This window comes from Trachemys scripta, chromosome 5 (assembly GCF_013100865.1).
Source record: "Trachemys scripta elegans isolate TJP31775 chromosome 5, CAS_Tse_1.0, whole genome shotgun sequence".
NCBI classification, from domain to species: domain Eukaryota; kingdom Metazoa; phylum Chordata; order Testudines; family Emydidae; genus Trachemys; species Trachemys scripta.
In genome coordinates, this window is record NC_048302.1 from 12,633,683 (window position 1) to 12,654,824 (window position 21,142).

At 44.6% G+C, this 21,142-nt stretch overlaps 1 protein-coding gene across 1 annotated transcript in view; it reads left to right on the forward strand.

The window, feature by feature from the left end:
* The first annotated feature begins 9,378 nt into the window (after nt 1-9,378).
* Nucleotides 9,379-21,142, forward strand: part of PPEF2 (protein phosphatase with EF-hand domain 2) — a 34,392-nt gene continuing 22,628 nt past the window's right edge. Inside the window, exons 1-3 of the mRNA XM_034771564.1 lie at nt 9,379-10,806; nt 18,616-18,743; nt 20,592-20,649. Of these exons, the coding sequence (XP_034627455.1) occupies nt 10,752-10,806; nt 18,616-18,743; nt 20,592-20,649 (241 nt within the window). The 5' untranslated portion in view covers nt 9,379-10,751. The remainder of the gene's footprint in view (nt 10,807-18,615; nt 18,744-20,591; nt 20,650-21,142) is intronic.

Genomic DNA, 21,142 nt, shown 5'->3' on the forward strand with positions numbered 1-21,142 from the left:
GGACAACGATCCCTTGATTTCACAGGCCTTGGGAGGCAGGCCAGTCTTCGCCCACAGACAACCAGCCAAGCTTAAGCATATTCTCACCAGCAACCACACACCGCACCATAGTAACTCTAACTTAGGAACCAATCCATGCAACAAACTTCGATGCCAACTCTGCCCATATATCTACACCAGCGACACTATCACAGGACCTAACCAGATCAGCCACAACATCACCAGTTCATTCACCTGCATGTCCACCAATGTAAATACGCCATCATGTGCCAGCAATGCCTCTCTGCTGTGTACATCGGCCAAACTGGACAGTCCCTACGTAAAAGGATAAATGGACACAAGTCAGATATTAGGAATGGCAATATACAAAAACCTGTAGAAGAACACTTCAGTCTCCCTGGACACACAATAGCAGATTTAAAGGTAGCCATCCTGCAGCAAAAAACTTCAGGACCAGACTCCAAAGAGAACTGTTGAGCTTCAGTTCATTTGCAAATTCGATACCATCAGCTCAGGATTAAACAAAGACTGTGAATGGCTAGCCAACTACAAAAGCAGTTTCTTCTCCCTTGGTGTTCACACCTCAACTACTAGAAGAGGACCTCATCCTCCCTGATTGAACTAACCTAGTTATTTCTAGACTGATTCTTGCCTGCATATTTATACCTGCCTCTGGAAATTTCCACTACATGCATCCGACGAAGTGGGTATTCACCCATGAAAGCTTATGCTCCTATACGTCTGTTAATCTATAAGGTGCCACAGAACTCTTTGTCGCTTTTTAGTCTGTGAAAGAAGCTTATTGGAACATCTCTGAGGGTGAGATTTTACCTGTAAACAGTTTCTTAATGTATTAGGCTTAGACTTGTGTGGTTTTGCTTTATTTTGCTTGGTGACTTACTTTGCTTTGTCTGCTATTACTTCGAACCACTTACGTGACGGTTTACAGGGTAAACTCATAAATTGTCCGCCCTCTATAACACTGATAGAGAGAGATGCACAGCTGTTTGCTCCCCCAGGTATTAATTACTTACTCTGAGGCTACTTAGAATCAAACACATTGAGATACAAGTACACAGCCAATATTCATAACTTCAAATACAAAAATACAAAAATGATACACACATACAGACAGCATAATCATAACCAGCAAACTACGACCTTTCCATAGACAGCCCACTTGACCTCCCCTGTACAAGACCTGGTGGAACCATAGGACCCTGGTTGCAACAATGATCTATACGGTCACAGTTCATGTCAATAACGTCACACCCTACCACTTAAATCCTACTTTTTATACTTAATAAAATCATTTTTGTTTATTAGTAAACCCAGAGTAAGTGATTAATACCTGGGGGAGCAAACAGCTGTGCATATCTCTCTATCAGTGTATAGAGGGCGGACAATTTATGAGTTTACCCTGTATAAGCTTTATACCGAGTAAAACTGATTTATTTGGGGTTTGGATCCCATTGGGAGCTGGGTATCTGGGTGCTGGAGATAAGTGACCCGCTGAGCAGTTTTTGGTTAAAGTCTGCAGCTTTGGTGGCATGGACCAGACCTGGGTCTGTGTTGCAGCAGGCTAGCGTGTCTGGCTCAACAAGGCAGGGTTCTGGAGTCCCAAGCTGGCAGGGAAAACGGGCTCAGAGGTAACTTCAGCACATCAGGTGACAGTCCCAAGGGGGTCTCTGTGACCGAACCTGTCACAGAAGGTTTTACTAACTTTTTAAAAATTTCGGTAGGTTTCTAGCAGATTTTTAAAAGAGAGGGAACTGATTTTTACTTGTTTCTGGAATGCAATGTGCACTTTAAATGAATGTACTGATGAGTTTATTAATAATAAAAAGTCTCTCTTTTTGCTTGGCCAGTAAGAAAATACTGAAATAAAAATATTCAGCAGGCCCTCTGGCTTGTGTAGGGCTATTTCATTCTTCTTTCATCGGACATGTAAGGGGCCTGTGACCCACATCCATAGTGGAAGCCTTATGGTTCTCTCTTTAGCACCAGCCCTGAGTAAAATGAGCTGAGTACTGGAGCAAACCCTGGTGGGTTGGAATGGGCAGTGAGAACTCTGCAGGCACTGCTGCAACACCAGGGTTACAGCAGACGGTGAAGTTGCTGCTCCTCCATGGAACTGTCTGGTTAGTGGATAGGCCTGTGTTCTTCCCCCACCCCTCCCCAACCTCCTCTGAGTGGAGATGTGTTCGGCAGCACCCAGGGGCCTGGATCCCCAGTGCGGGCTCCCTGCAATACGCCTCCCATGGGACCCTGGAACCAGACTGGTTCTCCTGTGTTCCAGCATTTCCTTGGCCCTTAATTGGACCGCAGGACGATAGGTGATGGAAGGGTATGTTTTCCCAATGCTACCCCAGAGTAATTTAAATTGCATTCCCTTAGCATTGCTGTAGAGTGGATGGAAATACACCGTTTGTCTTTGGTCTGAATTGCTGGTTTTCCCTGAAGATTACCACTCAATCTGAGAGGTGGTTCTTTATGCTAAGGGAGTGCGCAGAGCAACTCTGGACTGTGTGTAACTTATAATTAATGTCCTTTCCTCCAGGATAGAACAGCCAGGCTCAGCTTAGGGGATATAATGGCACTGATTGTTGTTTCCCTAACAGATCGGAGGAGCCTCAGGTCTAAGAGGGTTGTGGGGATGAGCAGAGGCTGAAGTTCACATCAGTAGAAATTTTGCAACTGTGTTCCCTTTGATCGTGCTGCGAACGTGCGCCCGTCACTCATTCAATTTGTAATGCTGTAGCAAAAACAGAGTTGGAAGGATTGATTTAGGTTAATACCTACCCTTATGGTTTCAGTGTTTAGGATCTGATTCCTAATAGAGCACAATTTTCATTGATGTCAGTGGGAATTTAGCCCAAGGCAGGACTGTAGGATGGGACTATAGGTCTTCAAATAAAAAGTTTCCTAGGTAAGAGCTGCAGTAACCCCTCCGATTGCAGTGTAGACCCACCCTCTGCCAGGGTAACCCCCAGGGCCTTGGTGAAATGGGTAGGACACGGCATTCTATATTGCATACTGCACAGTAGGTGTATGCACAGCATGCTAAGATGAGAGCTCCACTGAAATGTACTCAAAATGACTGAAGACGAGACAAATGCATGTTTTTCCGGCCTCCACCTGCCCCTTTCTCTTCCCTTTGGAATCACAGAAAATCCGCATGTTCCTTTCAGCCATGGCTCATGTGAAAAAGTAACAGTGGGCCAGTATTTAGTGTATCTTGACTGTCTTTCTACATAATTAAAAAAAATAGCTGATTTCCAATGCAGGACACCTTTAATATAGCAGGACTTCAGGGATTGTTGTCTGGGTGTGGAAGCAGAGACTGGGCATACAGCCCTTCTGAAGTCTAGGAGGTTGAACTACTGGATAAATTCAGACAGCATCTCAATACCTGGAGTGCTCTTCTGCAATCAAATTTAAATACAATTCATTGCGTAGCAAAATAATTTCCAAAGCGATTGCTCCCTTTAAAACGTTGATTCACAGTGTCCCTTGCAGTATTTTTGAATTGGTCATGTGAGCTTTTCCTAACAGAGCTTTATAGAAACATGCGTCCTTTATCTCGTCATGCTGTATCTAGCCAAATGTCGTTACGTACTTACCTACATGCTCTACTTTTACCTGGATAAAGGCACTGCAGGCTTTGCTTTGACCCAGTTTACTCAGGAACGTCAGTTCCAGATCTAGTGTCGTAACTGATGTGATGAGAAACAGAGGGTTCCAGGAAGAGTGTGGGAATAAAGGAGGCCACACCGATTTCTTAATTCCGTATCTACGTCACTTTAATTTGTAGAGCTGGCAGCCTCTCTCTCATTCACATATCTTCACATAACAGCCACACCCAAAGCTGGGAGACGAGATCTTCAGCTGGTGTAAATAGGCATAGATCTATGGACTTTCCTTAGAGGTCTGCTGAGTTACATTCACTAAGGATCTGGCCGAGAATCTTTGTGGTTTATAGATATGATCAAATTACTCATTGCAAGCAACATCTGTTGTGAATATAGCTTTTTTTTTTCCTGTTTGCAAATGGATCCTGGTTTTGCAGATATTTGTCATCCAAAAGTACCCATTGAATAGTTTATGCAAACAAATGTCAGCGTGGTTTGTTGCAAACAGTTTTCACAAACAGCCAGCAGTAGTCTGATTACTCATGAACATCTAATAACAATGAACTGAACTCCACTGTTTTAATTTGCCTTTAGGGTAACTGCTGTAAATGGTGTGTGTGCAAGTACCTTTATTTTTTTTTTTTTAATTTAGGTTGATTTTTGTTTTCCTTTTTCCAAGTGTGCCAGGGCCCCATGAGTACCAAAGAGTTGCTGCTGCATATATAGTGTGACTTTTATACTGGTTTCTTCGGGCAGTCTTTTCATTACTTTTCCTAAGCAAGGTATTGCCGCAAGGAAAGATGACATAAATTCACTGGGATTGAGTACAGGGGTGCTGGAGCAATGTGTATAGTGCGGGTGCTGAGAGCCATTGAACCAACCTGTAAACTCTGTATATGATGGAAACCACTTCAAGCCAGGGCATGTGGCAGCACCCCCAGCATCCTTCATTCCAACACCTGTGATTCAAGAAGGATTTTTGCATCTGTGTGGAGGATGAACCCTTTAGAACTGCAGTATACAAGGATGGTGGAGGAGGATTCTTTCCAGTTCTCCGAATCCAGAATTTAGCTAGGAATGCAAAACTGCGTCCACTGGGATTCACATTTGGTTAAAAACACTATTATATTCCCAGCAAGGATAGTGGTCCCAGACAAGATGAGTCAACTATGGATTTTCTAGCTATTAACTGCCCTGTGCTGGCAAGGGTATCTGCTGATGGCGTCTGTATTACTTTGAAGTTTTTTGTCTGATTAATCCTAAAAGGAACCAGAGGAGGAACAGAGAAAGCCATTCTGCAATTCCAGGAACAGGGAGCTTTCTCTTTTGGGTTTTAATTTGCCTATGTCCTCTGCACTTTATTTCTGCACTACAAAATCCTGACCTGAGCAAGGGACCTTTCCTCCCAAAGTAGGGATTGTGTGGGAACTTTTCCCCCAGAGAAACTTTTCATGTAACAAAAGGCAGCGGGACGGTGTATAAGAGCTGGTTGCTCAGTTAAGACACGAGAGGCCGGCGTGCTATATTTCCCATCCATAATCCCTGCTAGTAATCCTAATCCATTTCAGATCTCTTGCCTTTTGTAAGTGTCACATGGGGAGGCTTTGAAAGCTTCTCAAAACAACTGTGCAGTAAATAAATCATAAGGTCTGTGCTCTCTTTGGGGACCAGCACATGCGCTTCATGCTGGACGTGCAAAAGGAAATGGGAATTTTCACAGAGTGGCGAAGGGGACGATATGCTTGGAGTAGCTCGTTCATCATTTTAAGGCCTCAGATGGGACTGTCCAACTAAATCATCTCGGAGACTCTTGATCATGTTGGGCATCAAAGGCTGATTATATATATATGTGCAAACACGCACAAACAACAAACTACATTTAAAAAAAAAAAACCCAGAGAGCTTTGAAGTGTTTATCCAAATAAATCCTTTAAACGAGAGAGCGGGGACAAGGTAAGTTTTCTATTTCTTCTTTCTTTGTAGCAGTGTCTTGTGTGGTAGGGTTATTAAATAACTCCTGTGGAGGGAAGTGGACCTTGATAAAGTTCTTTCGCTATCGGCTGTGTGAGACGCAGTGTTTTCTAAGTGCAGTTCTCTTTGCCAACACCCCAGCTGCTGCTCGTGTGCAGATGACTGTGTTTATAAAACATAACAACCCTTATCAGCCTATGTCGGGATTCAATTTTACTGCAAACAGTGGAACACGTGTGTTTGCTATCAGGAGGTAAAGACAAGCTGTTGGGTCTTTAGTGTCAGTTACCTTTAATTTTTTCTTGTTGTTGGACTTTTATTTTAATCTTTTTTTTTTTTTTCTTGCAAAATCTTAATTTGTAGTTACTGGTGGTTTGTAGATGACATGGTAACATCTTCCTTTTTACAGCAGGCTTGGCCACATTCCACAGATGGTCCCACTACTTAGTAATACAGTAGAATCCTGATTATTCCAACTCCCCCTTATCCTATCCAGAGGTGCTGGCGCAATGTGTATAGTGGGGGTGCTGAGAGCCAACGAACCAAACTGTCAACTCTTCATATAATGGAAACCACTTCAAGGCAGGGCATGCAGCAGCACTCCTCGTTCCAGCATCTATGATCCTATCTGATGAGGTGCCAGTGTATGTCTATTCTGTTGAATTCTGATTATCTGAGCTCTCAATTATCCACTCATATCTGGAGTTGCCGAAGCAATTTAGATTCTATTGTATAAGCCCCACATAACGTACGTCCTAGGTAGAATCTTTCTCAGCTGTGTTTCTACTTTGTAACCATGCATTTTCCTGCACCTAAACAACGTAGTGTTTTCGCGTAGGATTCCTATAGCTATGGCGGCAAATTCTGTGCTGATTTACATCCTGGACAATCTCAGGGAAGTTCATGTAGCTGCTCAGTGCAAAACTGAGTCCCATAAAGTTTTTATCAAGAATATTAATTATTGGGTTGCCCAGGGAACTTTTAGCTCTGACTTGCAAGTTATTTCTTTTTTCTAGGACGTGCTCTGACTCAAACCTTATTTTTTCTTCATCATTTGCCTTTTTAATATATGTATTCTGGGTGTTTAGAAAACTCAGTGATAAGAATCGTCACACCAAAACAAACTCGCAAATCTGCAAAGATTTATTGTGGTCTCAGTTTGCTACCTGACCCAACAGGGGAGTATATATGCTGCACTGGTAGGAGGTGTGGACTCTTGCAAGACTTGTCTATATTTAAGGGCAATGATTACAACACTGCTGAGCAGGGAAATGGCACTGTGCATATGTTTTTGTTTTTTCACGAAGGCGTAACTTGGGCTGCTTTGCTGGCTGGCTCAACCTGACTGGCAACGCAGTTGTCATTCTTTGGTGCTTTTGTTCTTGCTTTGTCTTGTGTTTTTTTTCATCTGTGGGGCTCTGGTTTGAAGAGTAGGTGGGTGTTCTTGGTCATTGTGCAGGTTTTTATCACTGTTGCATTGCTTTTTAATATCTGCTTATTAGGACGGTCTCTGTGCACTTAGACTGTAAACTCATTGGGGCAGGGACTGTCTCTTCAGTGTTTGTACAACTCAATGACGTCCTTGCCCAGGACTAGGGGGCCTAAGCACTTTGGTAATACAAATAATAACGACACAACATCACAACTAAGTGGAGAAACGAGATCCCATGCTGCCATGTTTTTGACTGTGCTATAGTTTTCCAGAAGTGAAATCTTGTCCTTGGGGTCACGTGAGACAAAGCAGCGGAGGAGACCCAGGAGGGACGTTCTGGCCCTGGCAGTAAGATTGAGTCGATGTCTAGGATTAGATGGGAGGATGTTTTCCAGGGCGGCGTTCTGGGATTAAAGCAGACCTCTCAACTGGAGAACATTCTGTGGTGCATCCCGGGCTGGTGCTGCCCCACAGGGAGCATTTGCTGTGATTCTTTCCTATGGCACCCAGCAGTGCCTCCCACTTCCACATATCCCTAAATCACCTGGCAGTGCCCGCTCCCTTCATCACAGGTCCATGGCCCCTGCCTGCAGAGAGAGTGGGAGGGCCAGGGGGAGGAAGCATGTGAAAGGGATTGGGGGGGAGGGGAAGTCCCTGTTTGACCCTCCCCCGCCCACCACTCACTTGGTTCATTGGGGGAGCCCCCTCCCACCCAGAGCTCTGTTGACTGACAACACTGTGGACTAGTCATGGCTCTCCGGTGAGGGTGAGGCTCTGTGAAGCAACCCCGGGATCTGTTCAGAGCACCCCAATTCACTTACAACTGTGCAGTTCAGTCAGGGCTCCCCGGGATAGCAGGAGGGTACCACTCCCCCCCCCCATGGTGCCCCTGCAATCAGCACAGGGCAGGGAGAGTCAGAAAACTGTACAGTTTAGACTGGAATGTCCAGGGGTCTCTGTCTGGCGGCTGCTGCCCCTGCCGGCTGGCGTCTAGGGCTGGTTCCTCTGCAGTTTCCCCCCAAGGCCCCATGGTGGTGGGGATTTAATGCTGTGTTTGCACAGCTCTCACTTCAGTAGTTTCTCACCTTCCATGGCACCAGAACGGAACTGGATTTTCCTATGTAGGCGAGAATAAGCTGTGCGCATGCCCTCTTATTGCAAAGCCTTGTAGGCATCGTTACTTAGTGTTTGTGAATGCATATGGCCAATTCGCGAGACAGGTGGAGAGAGAAAGGTGATGGGCCCCTTTCCTCTAGAGCAGTGGTTCCCAAACTTGTTCCGCTGCTTGTGCAGGGAAAGCCCCTGGTGGGCCGGGCCGGTTTGTGTACCTGCTGCGTCCGCAGGTTTGGCCGATCGCGGCTCCCAGTGGCCGCGGTTTGCTGCTCCAGGCCAATTGGAGCCGCTGGAAGCGGCGGCCAGTATGTCCCTCGGCCTTCCCTGCTTCCAGGAGTCCCCATTGGCCTGGAGCAGTGAATCACGGCTACTGGGCGCCACGATCGTCCGAAGCTGCAGACACGGCAGATACACAAATCGGCCCGGCCCGCTGGGGCTTTCCCTGCACAAGCGGCGGAACAAGTTTGGGAACCACTGTTCTAGAGCTAGGAGGAAAAGCACCCCACACAATCAGACGATTTTGGTGCCCTTCAAAACTAGTTGAGTTCTGGTCTGCCACTCCCACCATGAATCTCTCCCCTCCTTACCCCTCAGTTAGGTCCTTCCTTGCCAACCCCTGCGTCTCCTTCCTGGCCATCTTTCTGTCACCCAAGAACCCCGTTGGAAGTAAACCCCATAGTTTTCACATTGCGTTGTCTGTGACTGATGCTTCACCATCAGTTGAATGTGGGTGGCTGAGATGTTGCCAGGAATATTGCTGACAGAAATGCTGCACGTTCCTTTCATGGAAGCTTTCTAAAATGTAGGCTTCTGTCCCACAAGCTTTTGTATTAAACTTGCCGCCTTCCATTTCAAACCAAAGCAGTGCCTCTTCCATCCACTCCAGTCTCAGACTGAATGGACAGGAACACCTTAGCTGTCTTAGCCTTCGGGACTCCTCTGCTCGTTCTAGCTTCTTCTGTACCTGGAAGGGGTATGAACTCCTAGGCTGTGTCCGTGGTCTCCAAAACGAATGACCGGTTGAATGATGAAAAAGGAATCCCACTGGCTTTGTTTTTTGATTGTTCCCCAGAGTGAGAGATTTCAAAACTTGGCTGATTCCTAAAATGTTTGCTGGCGGGGTGCTGTCTTGGCACCCTTGGCAATGGTGAGAATTAAAGAGCGTGGCTGGGATCCAAGCAGTTCACTGATGGTGTCATACCCCCAGAAGTAAAACCAGAAGGTGAAGAAAAGCAGTATTTATTTAACAAAGCTGATTATTTTCTTATGACAGTTAGTTGTTTATTTTAGACCTGTCACTACTCCAGCTGTGATATAGCAACTAGATTTAAATGCCATCCCTGTCCTTTAATTCCTCATCATTAGGGATATACCCTAGGAAGAGGGCATGCTTATGTGTGTGCAAACACAGACACCCAATGGAATGAATGATGTAGTGCAGCCCCAGAGTTATTTATTTTAATATGTCAGATGTTTCTGACCTGGGACAGGTCCTGATGAAGGGCGGGGAGTGTAAGACACATACAAAGGCTTTGCTTGCCGACATGGTGTGCTTGGGGCTCACTTCGCATCATTCTCAGGCTATGACATCCCCAAACTCCCAAAGAAAAGTCCCGTGTATAATTTCATACGGTTGTCATCCCATATTTAGAAATGACTAAACTTGTTCAGTGCCAGGAGAATGCATTCCTTTAATTGCCCTCTTCTGACTAACTTTATTGTAGTTAACCTTTCAGTGGACTACCTGATCTGTCCACTCCACTCCACCCCATGCATACACAGGAAGTGCCTGCCTCCAGCCGTCTTCTCAGCCCACCTTTCCTGCTTCCAAGCTCCTCTCAGACAGCCTATCATTTATCTGCACCTCTACAAGCTCTGATTAGTGTGACCCTGCCATTCAGGCTGAATTTCTGAATGGGCATTTGTAATATGCATTGTTTCCAGGTGAAAATGATCTAATTGCATGGCGTGTTTGTGATCCTGACTGGCCTGAGATGAAGCTATTTGGCCTGAATCTCTTAGGCAGATCATAAAATATGGTCTAGAGTGCATAAACATTTGTCTAACAACCTTTCACTTTTTATAACTCAAACCAAGGTTCAGACCAGTTAGTCTTGTGGGTTACCTACTCTTCAAACGTGGGAGCCTAAAGTTAGCCATCTACATCAATATGTTCATACCTAAATACTGTACCTGTTTTAGGCACATAATACAGACTTGGCATGTAGGTACCGAACATTCTAAAACATCTCTGTTTAATTGAAAACAAAATACCTGCAAAATTTCCTTCCATATATCTGACCTGAAGCTTAGAACAATCAAACTGGAGAGCATGCCAAAATAATCCATCCCAGGTTGTGTGCAGATGCACAGTATGTTGGGAAAATTAGATGTCAGGGTTATACTTGAATCAAGATAGACCACCTGTAAAGCTGTGGCATCTGAACCTTACTGAGTATTAATATATTCAGGATTGTCTCCCAGCAGCTTGGGACACAGGGCACCCATCCTGATTCTGATTGAATGCTCTTTCCAGTGCTGCTTCCTTGATTTTGATGATACTGTATTTATTTGCAACCCCATAGAAACATCGTTTGGAGATCATGGGATGTGGTAGCTCCACAAATGCCTACTACTTCCTGCGGAAATCGGAAAAAGGTGAGTGTCTCTCATAAAATATTTCAGTCTTTCCTGGTGGATTATAAAGGTCCTGCTAGAAAGTCACGAATATTCAGTATAGAGATGCATCAGCTGTATTGCCTGATGACGTTGTATAGTTGAGTGTCCCATAAAAAAAAACTTTCAGTTCCCAAAGACGATAATGGTAAATAGCTTTTAGCTGAGGCTGAGATTAAAGGCAGAGGCAAAGCTGTGAAGCAAAGCAAATCTGTTGCAGTTGTTGCCCACGTTAATTTGTCAGTTACTGGTAAACATGCATGTATTGTGTTCCCATGCTCTGATAGTGAGAGCTGTGCTGGCATGAACGCTACTTTCTACGGACTTTGAAACTGAAACCAAAACGAGGGCTGGTTTGTGCAGTGAGTTTGCCAAACCAAACTGGGATGATGGAGAATTAAGCGCTTTGGCTTTTTTAGAGATTAGATTTTGTGATTAAGCAGGTTGACAGTGTCTATTTTAAATTGTGTTAATGCAGTGATCTTCTTGTCTCGTCGCTTGTGATTGGGCTTGACAGAGTTCGATTTTTAGTTTTTCTAATTAAAATTGATCACGTCAATGTTTATTTTTGAGCTTTTTTTATTTTTCTCTATTTTAGTTTTCACAGATATAGTTTCATGATGCCAGCTATATGATGGCAATAATGTGTATTTGTAGCTCTAATATAGTATAAACTGATTTTTTTGTTTATTTTGGAAATAAATGAAATAAAAAATCAGTTTCTCAACAGAATGCATCAGTTATCTAAGGCTACATAACAGTATTGGAATCATTTTGAAAAAAATCAGCGTTTTTTTTTTTTTATTAACTGAAACCATTCAGCAAAGCAGACACAAATTATTGCAATGTTTTGGTGGCACCGAATCTGCATTTATCGCCCAAAAAAGTTTTGGTCAAAAAAACCTTGCCCAGCTGTAAATACAATAAGGCATCTAGATATTGATAACCATGGTACTTTAAGTTCAGTGAAGTCCGTATATATTGTGAACCATGTTCTGTATGTTCCTATGTGTTCCTCCACATTCCCAAGTAATCTTGGTAAATGCAGCAGTATCTTACATAACTATGTTGTATGCAGTGTTGTTGTATCCATGTCAGTCCCAGGGTATGAGAGAGACAAGGTGGGTGAGGTAATATCTTTTATTGGAGCAACTTCTGGTGGTGAGAGAGACAAGCTTTAAAGCATGGCTCTCTCACCAATAAAAGATATTGCCTCACCCACCTTGACTCTCTAATAAGTATTTTGTAAACATTAGGGTTAAAGAGCTCCATGTCACACAGGGTGCTCCTGGTAGCACAAACACAATAGATACCCTTGTATGTTCCATGTGCAGAGATACCCCTAACAGAGCATCTTAAACCTTTAACCAAGGCCCTGTCCACTATACAGCCATGGTATTTGTTGCTGAGTCTATCACATACCCTAGAATCATGCTTCAGTATCTTTGTTTTAACTGTTAATTGTTTCCAGCTCTTATGGTTGTGACAACCACTTTGAAAGGATAGCGGAGTGTACACCTGTTCAGTACTGTCTTCCTGAGTCCATAGAGAACCTGAAATACTAGTTCTCAGTGGCGACAACGGCTTCATTCATTTCAAATGCCTGTTAACTCTGAAACCTACAGATGACATTTTAAATAGAAACATTACTAATTTCATTGCTGATCATTTTACCAGAAACATCCAGTTAATGTTTATCCGCAATCCCAAACTGCATCCCCAGCTGCCAAAAGACTCACATGCCACGTACCTGGCTGTCAAAATAATCAGCTTTCTCCTGCCGACTTCCCATACAGCTGCGCTTGTCAGTTTAAAAACGAGATCTGTGGCATACTGAAAACTAGAACATAAAATGGAATTTAATTTAAAATAAATAAAACCTAGGAGACTGGTCTGAGTGTAATATTCATTTTCAGATTTCATTAATTTAAAAACTGTCTGTTATTTAATGAGACTGTAACAGAATTTGTCTGCTACATCAGAGTACTACAGAACCAAAGGTGTTGCTGTGGGGTTCAGGCCCAGCTTGCTGTAGCATATACAGGGGCTTGTCTCTAACAACTGAACGTAATCTTCAGCTTTTCTTCAGACGAGGAATCTGAGTTTTAAGCTATGCATGTGCAACTAAATATTGGATCTGTTATTTGGTCCAAATTGTCCCGTGTCCACAAAATCCATGTAGATTCCCTGCCTCTGCAGTTGCATTACTGGTTTTTCCTGGACCTTTCAGAGCTCTGTGGAGAAGGATTAGAGGCAGAGCCAGATGGACACATATCATCTTCCACCAGCCCCATGGCCATTCTGCGGGCAGTAACCCTGCATGCTGTGGAATCACCTGGGAATGTTTCTGGTGGAAGACATGGGCTGCAGAAATCCTGGCAGTATGATTCCATTAGACCCATGTTGCAGTGGAACCAGGAAGGGGACAGCTTGGACAGGGAGCCCAAGAAAGAGGGCAGAAGGCCAGGACTGCACACACATCTCAAAGGAGCCACTGGGACCAAGCCCCTGCCCACTTCCCAGCGAGGCGATCTCCGATCTCTCTGATGGAACAGTGGAGAGGACGCTCCGCAAGAGAAACTTCAAAAACGTCATTTCAACATACTAGATCATTTTCCACTTCTAACCTCTGAGTCTCTAAGATGGGGAAAGCACCGCTATAAAACCAAAACCCCACAGGCTCCCCTTGTAGCTCTAGTGTGAAATTCCCACTTCTGAGGCTGTTATCATGAACAAGAAGCCCAGATCCTCAACTGGGGTACATTGGTGTAGATTGAGGTCGTGGAGCTTGGCTGAGATAGCCAGATGCACAGCTGGTGTATCTAGAGTTCTCCACCAATTCCAGTTCTCATGTGAATACTTAACTTTCTTTTATTTGAAGGCCATTCCATTCACTTAATGTGGACAGGATTGGTTAGACTAATTTCCAGTGAGGAAGCCAAGTGTGTCGTTTGAGTCTCCCTTTCCCTTCTTTTCAGGCTTGAGAGCATTGCATAAGCGCCCTGAAGTTAATGAAAGTCTTTCCTGGTGGACTTTGGATTAGGATCTAAGAGCAGAGATCTGCCTTTTTGAAGCTGGTTCTTTTTTAACCATTTGGGGCTTTCTCCATTTTTAATTCGTCTGAGAGTTTCCCACTGCAGCCAGAGTCCCTGCATATGTCTGAGTAAAATGTAACCCCATTTGTTTTATTAATGCTACAACAGGCCACCAGGGAGGTGCCTTCTCTCTCACGTTCTACCTGCTGCGGGTCGGTTGACTTGGCCTCAAACTGATCCTATGTCTCATCTGCTTTTTGTACATTGCCTGATGCTCCAATGTGATGCTTTGCTGAGCAGTGTGTAAACCCTGTGTCACATCCTCCATAGGACAGAATGGTTTTGTCCATTTGTCCGCATTGGGAAGCAAGGGCGTTGTTGCTTCCTTGAACTTGTTCTCCTGAGCACCCCAACTTTCCTGAATGTTTGAAATTATGGATTGGGAGAGGTGCCTGTTAAGTAGCCACTGAATGGGGGTATAACCTTTTGTAGCTCTGACCCCTCCGCTGACTGAAGTCAGAAATAAACTTCAGTCTCCACCCAGCATTCCTATGTGCCAGGTACTCAGGGCCGGCGCAACCCACTAGCGACCTAGGCAGTCGCCTAGGGCGCTAACATTTGGGGAGCGGTGACCGCGGCGGCCGGATCTTCGGCCGCCCCGGTCGTCGGCAGTATTTCGGGGGCGGGACCTTCCACCGCTTAGTGCAGCAAAAAAGCTGGCGGCGCTCCTGCAGGTACTTATTGCAGGGTGTCAATAGAAAATGTACTCTTCAGGGTGTGGGTGGGGGAGGGAATGGAGCAAACCAAGCCACTTGAGACACTAGGAACCAGGCAGCAAATAAGACGTGGTTGAGGGGCTTTCACATTTTCCTTATAGTGAATGACATTGTGGTCAATCTGCAGTGGGTGAAATCTTCCATCTTGCTATACACGGCAGGGCCAGCGGCACTGAAGGTCAGTGAGGCATACAAGCAGGAACATGAAGGGGACTCCAGACTGCTAGACAGTTATCTAGGGTTGCCAGTTTTGGTTGGACGTGTTCCTGGAGGTTTCATCACATGACATAGTCTTTAATTAAAGATTAATCTTCAATTCCTGGAGACTCCAGGACAATCCTCAGCAAAAATGTCACTTGTGCCAGGGCTTATTTTCTTTTCGTATGGTAACTGTATTATTTGGGAAATATGGTAGTATGTGACCGTCAGTGAAGACTGCATTGCAATGCATGTGCACAGAGGGGCAGTGGTGAAGATGTGTATGGTCTTAATGTTGTTATTTCTTGACTTTTGTATGTTTAGGCATGTAACCTTAACGTTATCTCAGAGCAGGATAGATTCTGCGCTGCTTATGCGTCAGTTTAAAATTTGCCAAAATAATGCACCTTACTTCGTATTTTTGTTGAGCTATCTTAAAGTTGCTAAGAATCATAAATCTTCACTTAGGGTAGGGAACCCACGCTGTTGATTGATCTACTTTTGATACTGTGTAGAGGTTTGAAAGTAGGGTTTCCTTAATTACACAGGCATTAAATTAAAATCAGTCCATTCAACTACCTACTTGTGTTTCTAATGTGCTCATCACTGTGGTATCTAGGCAGGTTGACATTCTTCCAGGGAAGTTTAATTAAGGGATACTCCTGGAGAAGTCTCATTTGAGTGACCAGATTTGGTTATTAATGATTTCAGACAAGGTGAAAAGGGCAATATTTTAGTCACCATTGATTTGGTTTTTTTTAAATTGTATTTGCTACAATGAATGGGCATATTTTAGTTTCTGATTACCTCTGCTTGGGTTTGCTGAACAAACAGAGTTATATCCTCTAGTGAATAGTTAAGTGTTGGTGTGTATCTGCTGTTCAGTTTATTGCCCAGATCCTCATAAAATGTGGAAAAAATCTGTTTCTTTTCTTCTTTCTTTTTTAATTCAGTGCAAACACTGCCAGATGCAGCTCACCCAGGTAAGTTGGTTGATTAGAACACCTGGCTTTTTCAGCTGTGCAATTGTAATGATATATAAAGCAGCACAACAAAACAGTCGCTTACTTTAGCAGCACTAAATGACTCAGGTGATGTTAGATGCTCAGTGTATGGTCACTATTGAATCTTTGGTGGACTTAGAAGATCTGGTTTTAAATGTAAGTGACTGGTAACTCAGCTTTCTGAGGGCTGTCTTTGCTGTTTCTAATGTGCAGTGGCTTTAGGGAAAGAGGGAAGGACTGCTTTACGTAGGGAGACTGGGTTTATATTTCAGTCCATGAATTCAATTTAAGACCCTTTATTGATCCTGGTTTTCCAGCTGGCTTTACTGGGTGGAAATGCCTTTTCCCACAGGGGACAAATACGTGGCAATGGGCTCTTTAATCTCACAGTCGAAGGTCGGACAATATCCAGTGGCTAGAGGTTGAAACTACGCAAATTCAGACCAGAAATAAGGTGTACGTTTTTTAATAGCGAGGATAATTAGCCATTGGAACAACTTACCAAGGGTTGTGGGGGGAAGTCTACATCGCTGGCAATTTTAAAATCAAGATGTGATGTTTTTCTGAAAGATCTGTTCTAGGAAATCTTGTGGGGAAGTTCTGGGCTTGTGTCAGACAGGAGGTCAGACTAGGTGAGCACAGTGCTGGCCTTGGAAGCTATGAATCTGCCGAGCGTGAGGATTGAGACCTCATCTCTCGTGTGTGTAATCTGTCACTTCCAGCTTGGATTACTGCAGTGTGCTCCATGCCGGCCTAACCTTGCAGACCGCTGGGTTGCTGCAGCTGCTGCAGAACATGGTTGGCCATAGAGAGTACATTACACTAACAGTCCAAAGGCTGCTCTAGCTTCCTGTTTGCCCCCAGGTGCAATTTCAGGTATTCATTTTGATCTTGAAATCTTTGCCTGATTTAGGTCCTTGCAACCTGAGCTATCTGCCTCCCCTCATATCCCATTGCCCTTGTGAGATCAGCTGAGGTGCTGTTACTAAGTCCTTAGATTTGAACAATTGAGGTTGGTAGCCTCAAATTCACTCAAACCCACTAGTCTGAGGTCACAAGTTTGCAGCCATTTATAGGGCAGCATGCAAAATATGTGTGTTCATTGTGGCTTTTGACTGTGATGGGTTACAGTAGAACCTTGGAGTTATGAACACCAGAGTTATGATCTGACCAGTCAACCACACACTTCACTTGGAACCAGAAAGTACACTATCAGGCAGCAGCGGAGACCAAAAAAAAAGGAAATACAATACAGTACTGTGTTAAATGTAAACTACTAAAAAAATCAAGGGAAAGCAGCATTTTTCTTCTGCATAGTAAAGTTTCAAAGCTGTATTAAGTCAATGTTCAGTTGTAAACTTTTGACAGAACCACCATAACGTTTTGTTCAGAGTTATGAACAACCGCCATGCCCAAGGGGTTCGTCACTCAGAGGTTCTACTGTACTGGGTGTCCTTGTTTTTAGGGTTGTTCGGATGTTGCCTTTGTGTTCAGGTTTTTATTAGTGCAGGGAATAGCTGTAAATTCAGGGATTGCTTAATCAATGAATAAAATACAAAGCACTACTGATATATGTGTGCTAAGTATTAGCACGTTTCATTGGCAGGAAGCATGTTTCAAACCCAGGCGGTGGCTTTTGTGTGTTTCCAGTGGTTCTGGGGAGTAGACGCTTGTTTCCTATACAGGAATGCATGGATTGGAGGCTTACCTCAGAGCGGATGGGCAAGACTAGCCTACAAAAACGTGCTGCGAGCTAGGTTAAAGCAGAGGTAGAGATTTCAGGTTTGCTTCATCTCTGTGTTAGGCTAGTTCTGTGCCAGTGTAACCCTTCTGAAATCAGTGTAGTGACAGCTGTGTAAAACTGGAGTAGCAGTGATGAATCAGGCCCTGTATTTATTTGACTTAGAGCAGGCAAAGCCCAGCTTTATTAAGGTACTGGATAGGGTTCAGGCCTGGGTTCAAATCTGGGCTCTGCCACCGGCTCTCTTTGTGACCTTGGGCAAATCCCTTAATCTCCCTATGCCCCAGCTCCCATCTGTAAAATGAGAATAATGATACTTGAGAGTCAAAAGGTGGTGGAAATTCTTATTTAGAGTTAAGCTTTTTGAGGCAGGATTTGGTTAAATAATAACAGTGCCATGAGGAGCCACCAGGGAGAGCTAGAAGTGTCCTGGGAGTCTCTGACAATAGAGAGAGATCTATGGGATCAGACTTTTCTTTTATGACAGTGAAAAAAGTGTTTCTTAGTTAGGATTTACCCTGAAGATAGTGTCATGTTAACATCTGAGCTGGCTGGGAAATTTTCAGCAAAACAAATGGAAAATACCCATTTGTTGAAGTAGAAACCTGTCTGATTCAACTAAACTTTCTCTGGAAGGTTTCCTGAGTCTGGGATGGAACGTAGAGAGAGAGACAGACCCCATAATAGCCAAGAGCCTGGTGGTTTGGGCACTCACCTGGGATATGGGAGACCAGGTTCAAGAACTTGCTCTCTCTGATTTGGGTGAGTGCCATAACCAGTGGGCTACTGGCTAGTCTCAGGTTTCTCTCGTTCTCTCATTTTTAAATGGGGAAAGATCTTAGTTTCATCCTGATACGAAACCAAATGCCAGAATGGAATTCTCTTTTTCTGGCCAGCCCGAGTTAATCCTTTCCTACGATTCACTTGTGAAGGAGAAAACTCCCTTCTTTCCCTGCATGGCTGGGAGGGAGAAGAGCACTTGCCCAGGTGCTGAGATACAGCAGCTCAGCTCTCTGGTTCTGTTTTTTGTGTCACAGCCTTCAAGGCCGCTGTCCTGATCCAGAGATGGTATCGACGCTATGTTGCCCGGCTAGAGATGCGCCGAAGGTGCACGTGGAGGATTTTCCAATCCATAGAGTACTCCTGTGAGCAGGATCAGATCAAGGTACGGTGCTAAAGAGAAGGAGAGAATGGAAGCGTATGCCCTCTGTCGTTGTCGTCTTCATAATTCTTATCGGGCATAGTGCTTTGCAGACCCACACAATCCTTTCCCAGAGAGGAAGGCCCTGGGATGAGACTTTGGAGGCCTGGGTTCAGTTCCCAATTGTGCAGCAGACTTTCTGGGCGGCCTTGGGCAAATCACTTACTTATCCTTTGTGCCTCTGTTCCCTTTCTGTACAATGGGAATAATACAACTCCTGTTGCCTGTTTAAATTGGAATCTTTTTAGAGCAGAGACTATGTGCATGTACAGGGCCTTGCACATGCCATCTTTTAGCATTTTATCTAAATCAAGTGGGCCCTGATTGGGTTGAGGCCCACTTAGGAGCAACTGCAATAAAAATTGAGCGGTGATGAAGACAAAATACAAGACCCACTGTATGTGTGTGGGCGGAGGGGAATGGATGAGACGAGGGGAGGAGAAGGGTGACTGTAGGATCATGTGGTAGGTAGGTGAGTAATAGGCATATTTAGAGACTTCGACAATTGGGTTTTAAATATAGAGGAATTTTTTCGCAAGCTTCTCTGTTCCCCTTGCTTATGTTTGTTCTCTGTTCTGCCTGAGTAGGCATGAGCTGCATGACACTTCCTGCCAATGAGCAGGTGGCATCTCGAGGCTTTTGTGGTAGACATCTGAAAGCCGTTTCTGTGGCTCCTTGGCAGGGAAAGTTGTCTCCTGCAATGGAATAGCAGCTCCTGATCTACTGCCTCCTTTGTTTATATTTCATACTTGGTATTAGTTAATGTCTGTTTTCTGGTAAGGTGTTGACATCCATATGGCTTCCTAGCCCCCTTCTGGCTCTTTTCACGTTCAGGGCCGGCTCCAGGCACCAGGCAACCAAACACATGCTTGGGGCGGCACCTGGTAAGAGGCGGCCAATCTTGGGGTGGTGGGAGGTCGGGGGGGGGGCGGCGGCGCAGCGCGGCATTCCACATGGCGCTCGGCGGGGGGCGCTCCGGCTGTGATTTCTTGTTTTCCGTACCCCCACCTGCAAACTCCCTTGAAATAAGGGAGTGGAGTGAAGCAAAGGTAGTAAGGAAAGGCCTGTCTTTTGCATGCACTCCAGAAGCAGTTATAAGGTAATGCTCATCTTCAGCCTGATCCAAAGGCCATTGACATCAGTGGAAAGATTTGCACTGTCTTCACTGGGCATTGGATGAAGCCCTTTATTCTTGGTCTTCCAGGGCCAGATTTTTTTACTGTTCTATACCCAACATGCTTCCAGTGGGCTGAACTCATCTGAAAATCTGGCTGTTAACAATTAGCATTAAATTGGAAAGATGGTTAATTAAATATCATTTGACACAATGTGTAATTAATTAGTGGAACTCTCCACAGGGGGATATTTTGAGGCAAATGGCTCGGCAAGAGTAAAAAAAAGTTTGGTCTTTTATCGGAATAAGAGCAGCATCGGTAGTTTCATTGCCCAGGGTAGAAATGAGCAGGACTATCGATCCACCGGCTTCACAGTATAAATTAATAGCCACCTAGAGCTCAGGGAGAATTCCCACCCCCCCCCAGGATGTAATATTGCGCAATTGGCTGCATTTTGTGGGTTTTACATCTTCCACAGAATTATTTTACATTGGCCTCTTTGGGAGAGTGGAGACTGGTCTATGTAGACCACTCTTCTGCTCCGCAATGACCGGATTTGCTGTGTATGCAAAGGAGGTTGTGGAGGCTCAGGTGAAAAGAGGAACTGTCTTCTGAAGAACACGCCGTGGTGGAGCTTTTAAGGCTTTAGCTCGTGTCTTAGGGTGAATAACATGGCGCTCCTTCTTGTCTTCTACAGCTTCACAACTTCTTCAGCTACCTTATGGACCACTTCACACCAAGCAGCAGCAAAGAGAGTAAGCCTGTGTATTCCATACATAGATATGGTACTTGTGGCCCTGAAAGCTGCATGCTCAGTGCAGAGGGTGGAGAGGGAGGTGGACTCACATGGTTCAACGCCGACACTTCCAGCTGATTAAGGAGTGACCTCACGGGGATCTGAAGGGAGACCTGTCTAGATGTCAGATGCACCCATGACTACAATGCCTGCGTTAGAGGGACCGGGATTATAACGCAGGCCTCAGGAGTTTGAAGTGGGGTCAGGAGTAAAATAGAGAGATCCCTTGGGGGCTCTGGAGCAGCCACGACCCCTCTAGAAGTTGGAAGGGGGAATAAAAGTACACATCCAGAATATTATTGTTATAAAGGAGCTTGTCATTGTCAGATGTTCCCTAACTACAATAATCAGGGTCCTGTGGATTCCATAATTCTGCAGCTGCAGTCTCCCCCCTTGGAGAACTTGCTCCAGAATCTTAATTTTAAGTTTCTAGCCCTCATGCTTGTGGCAAG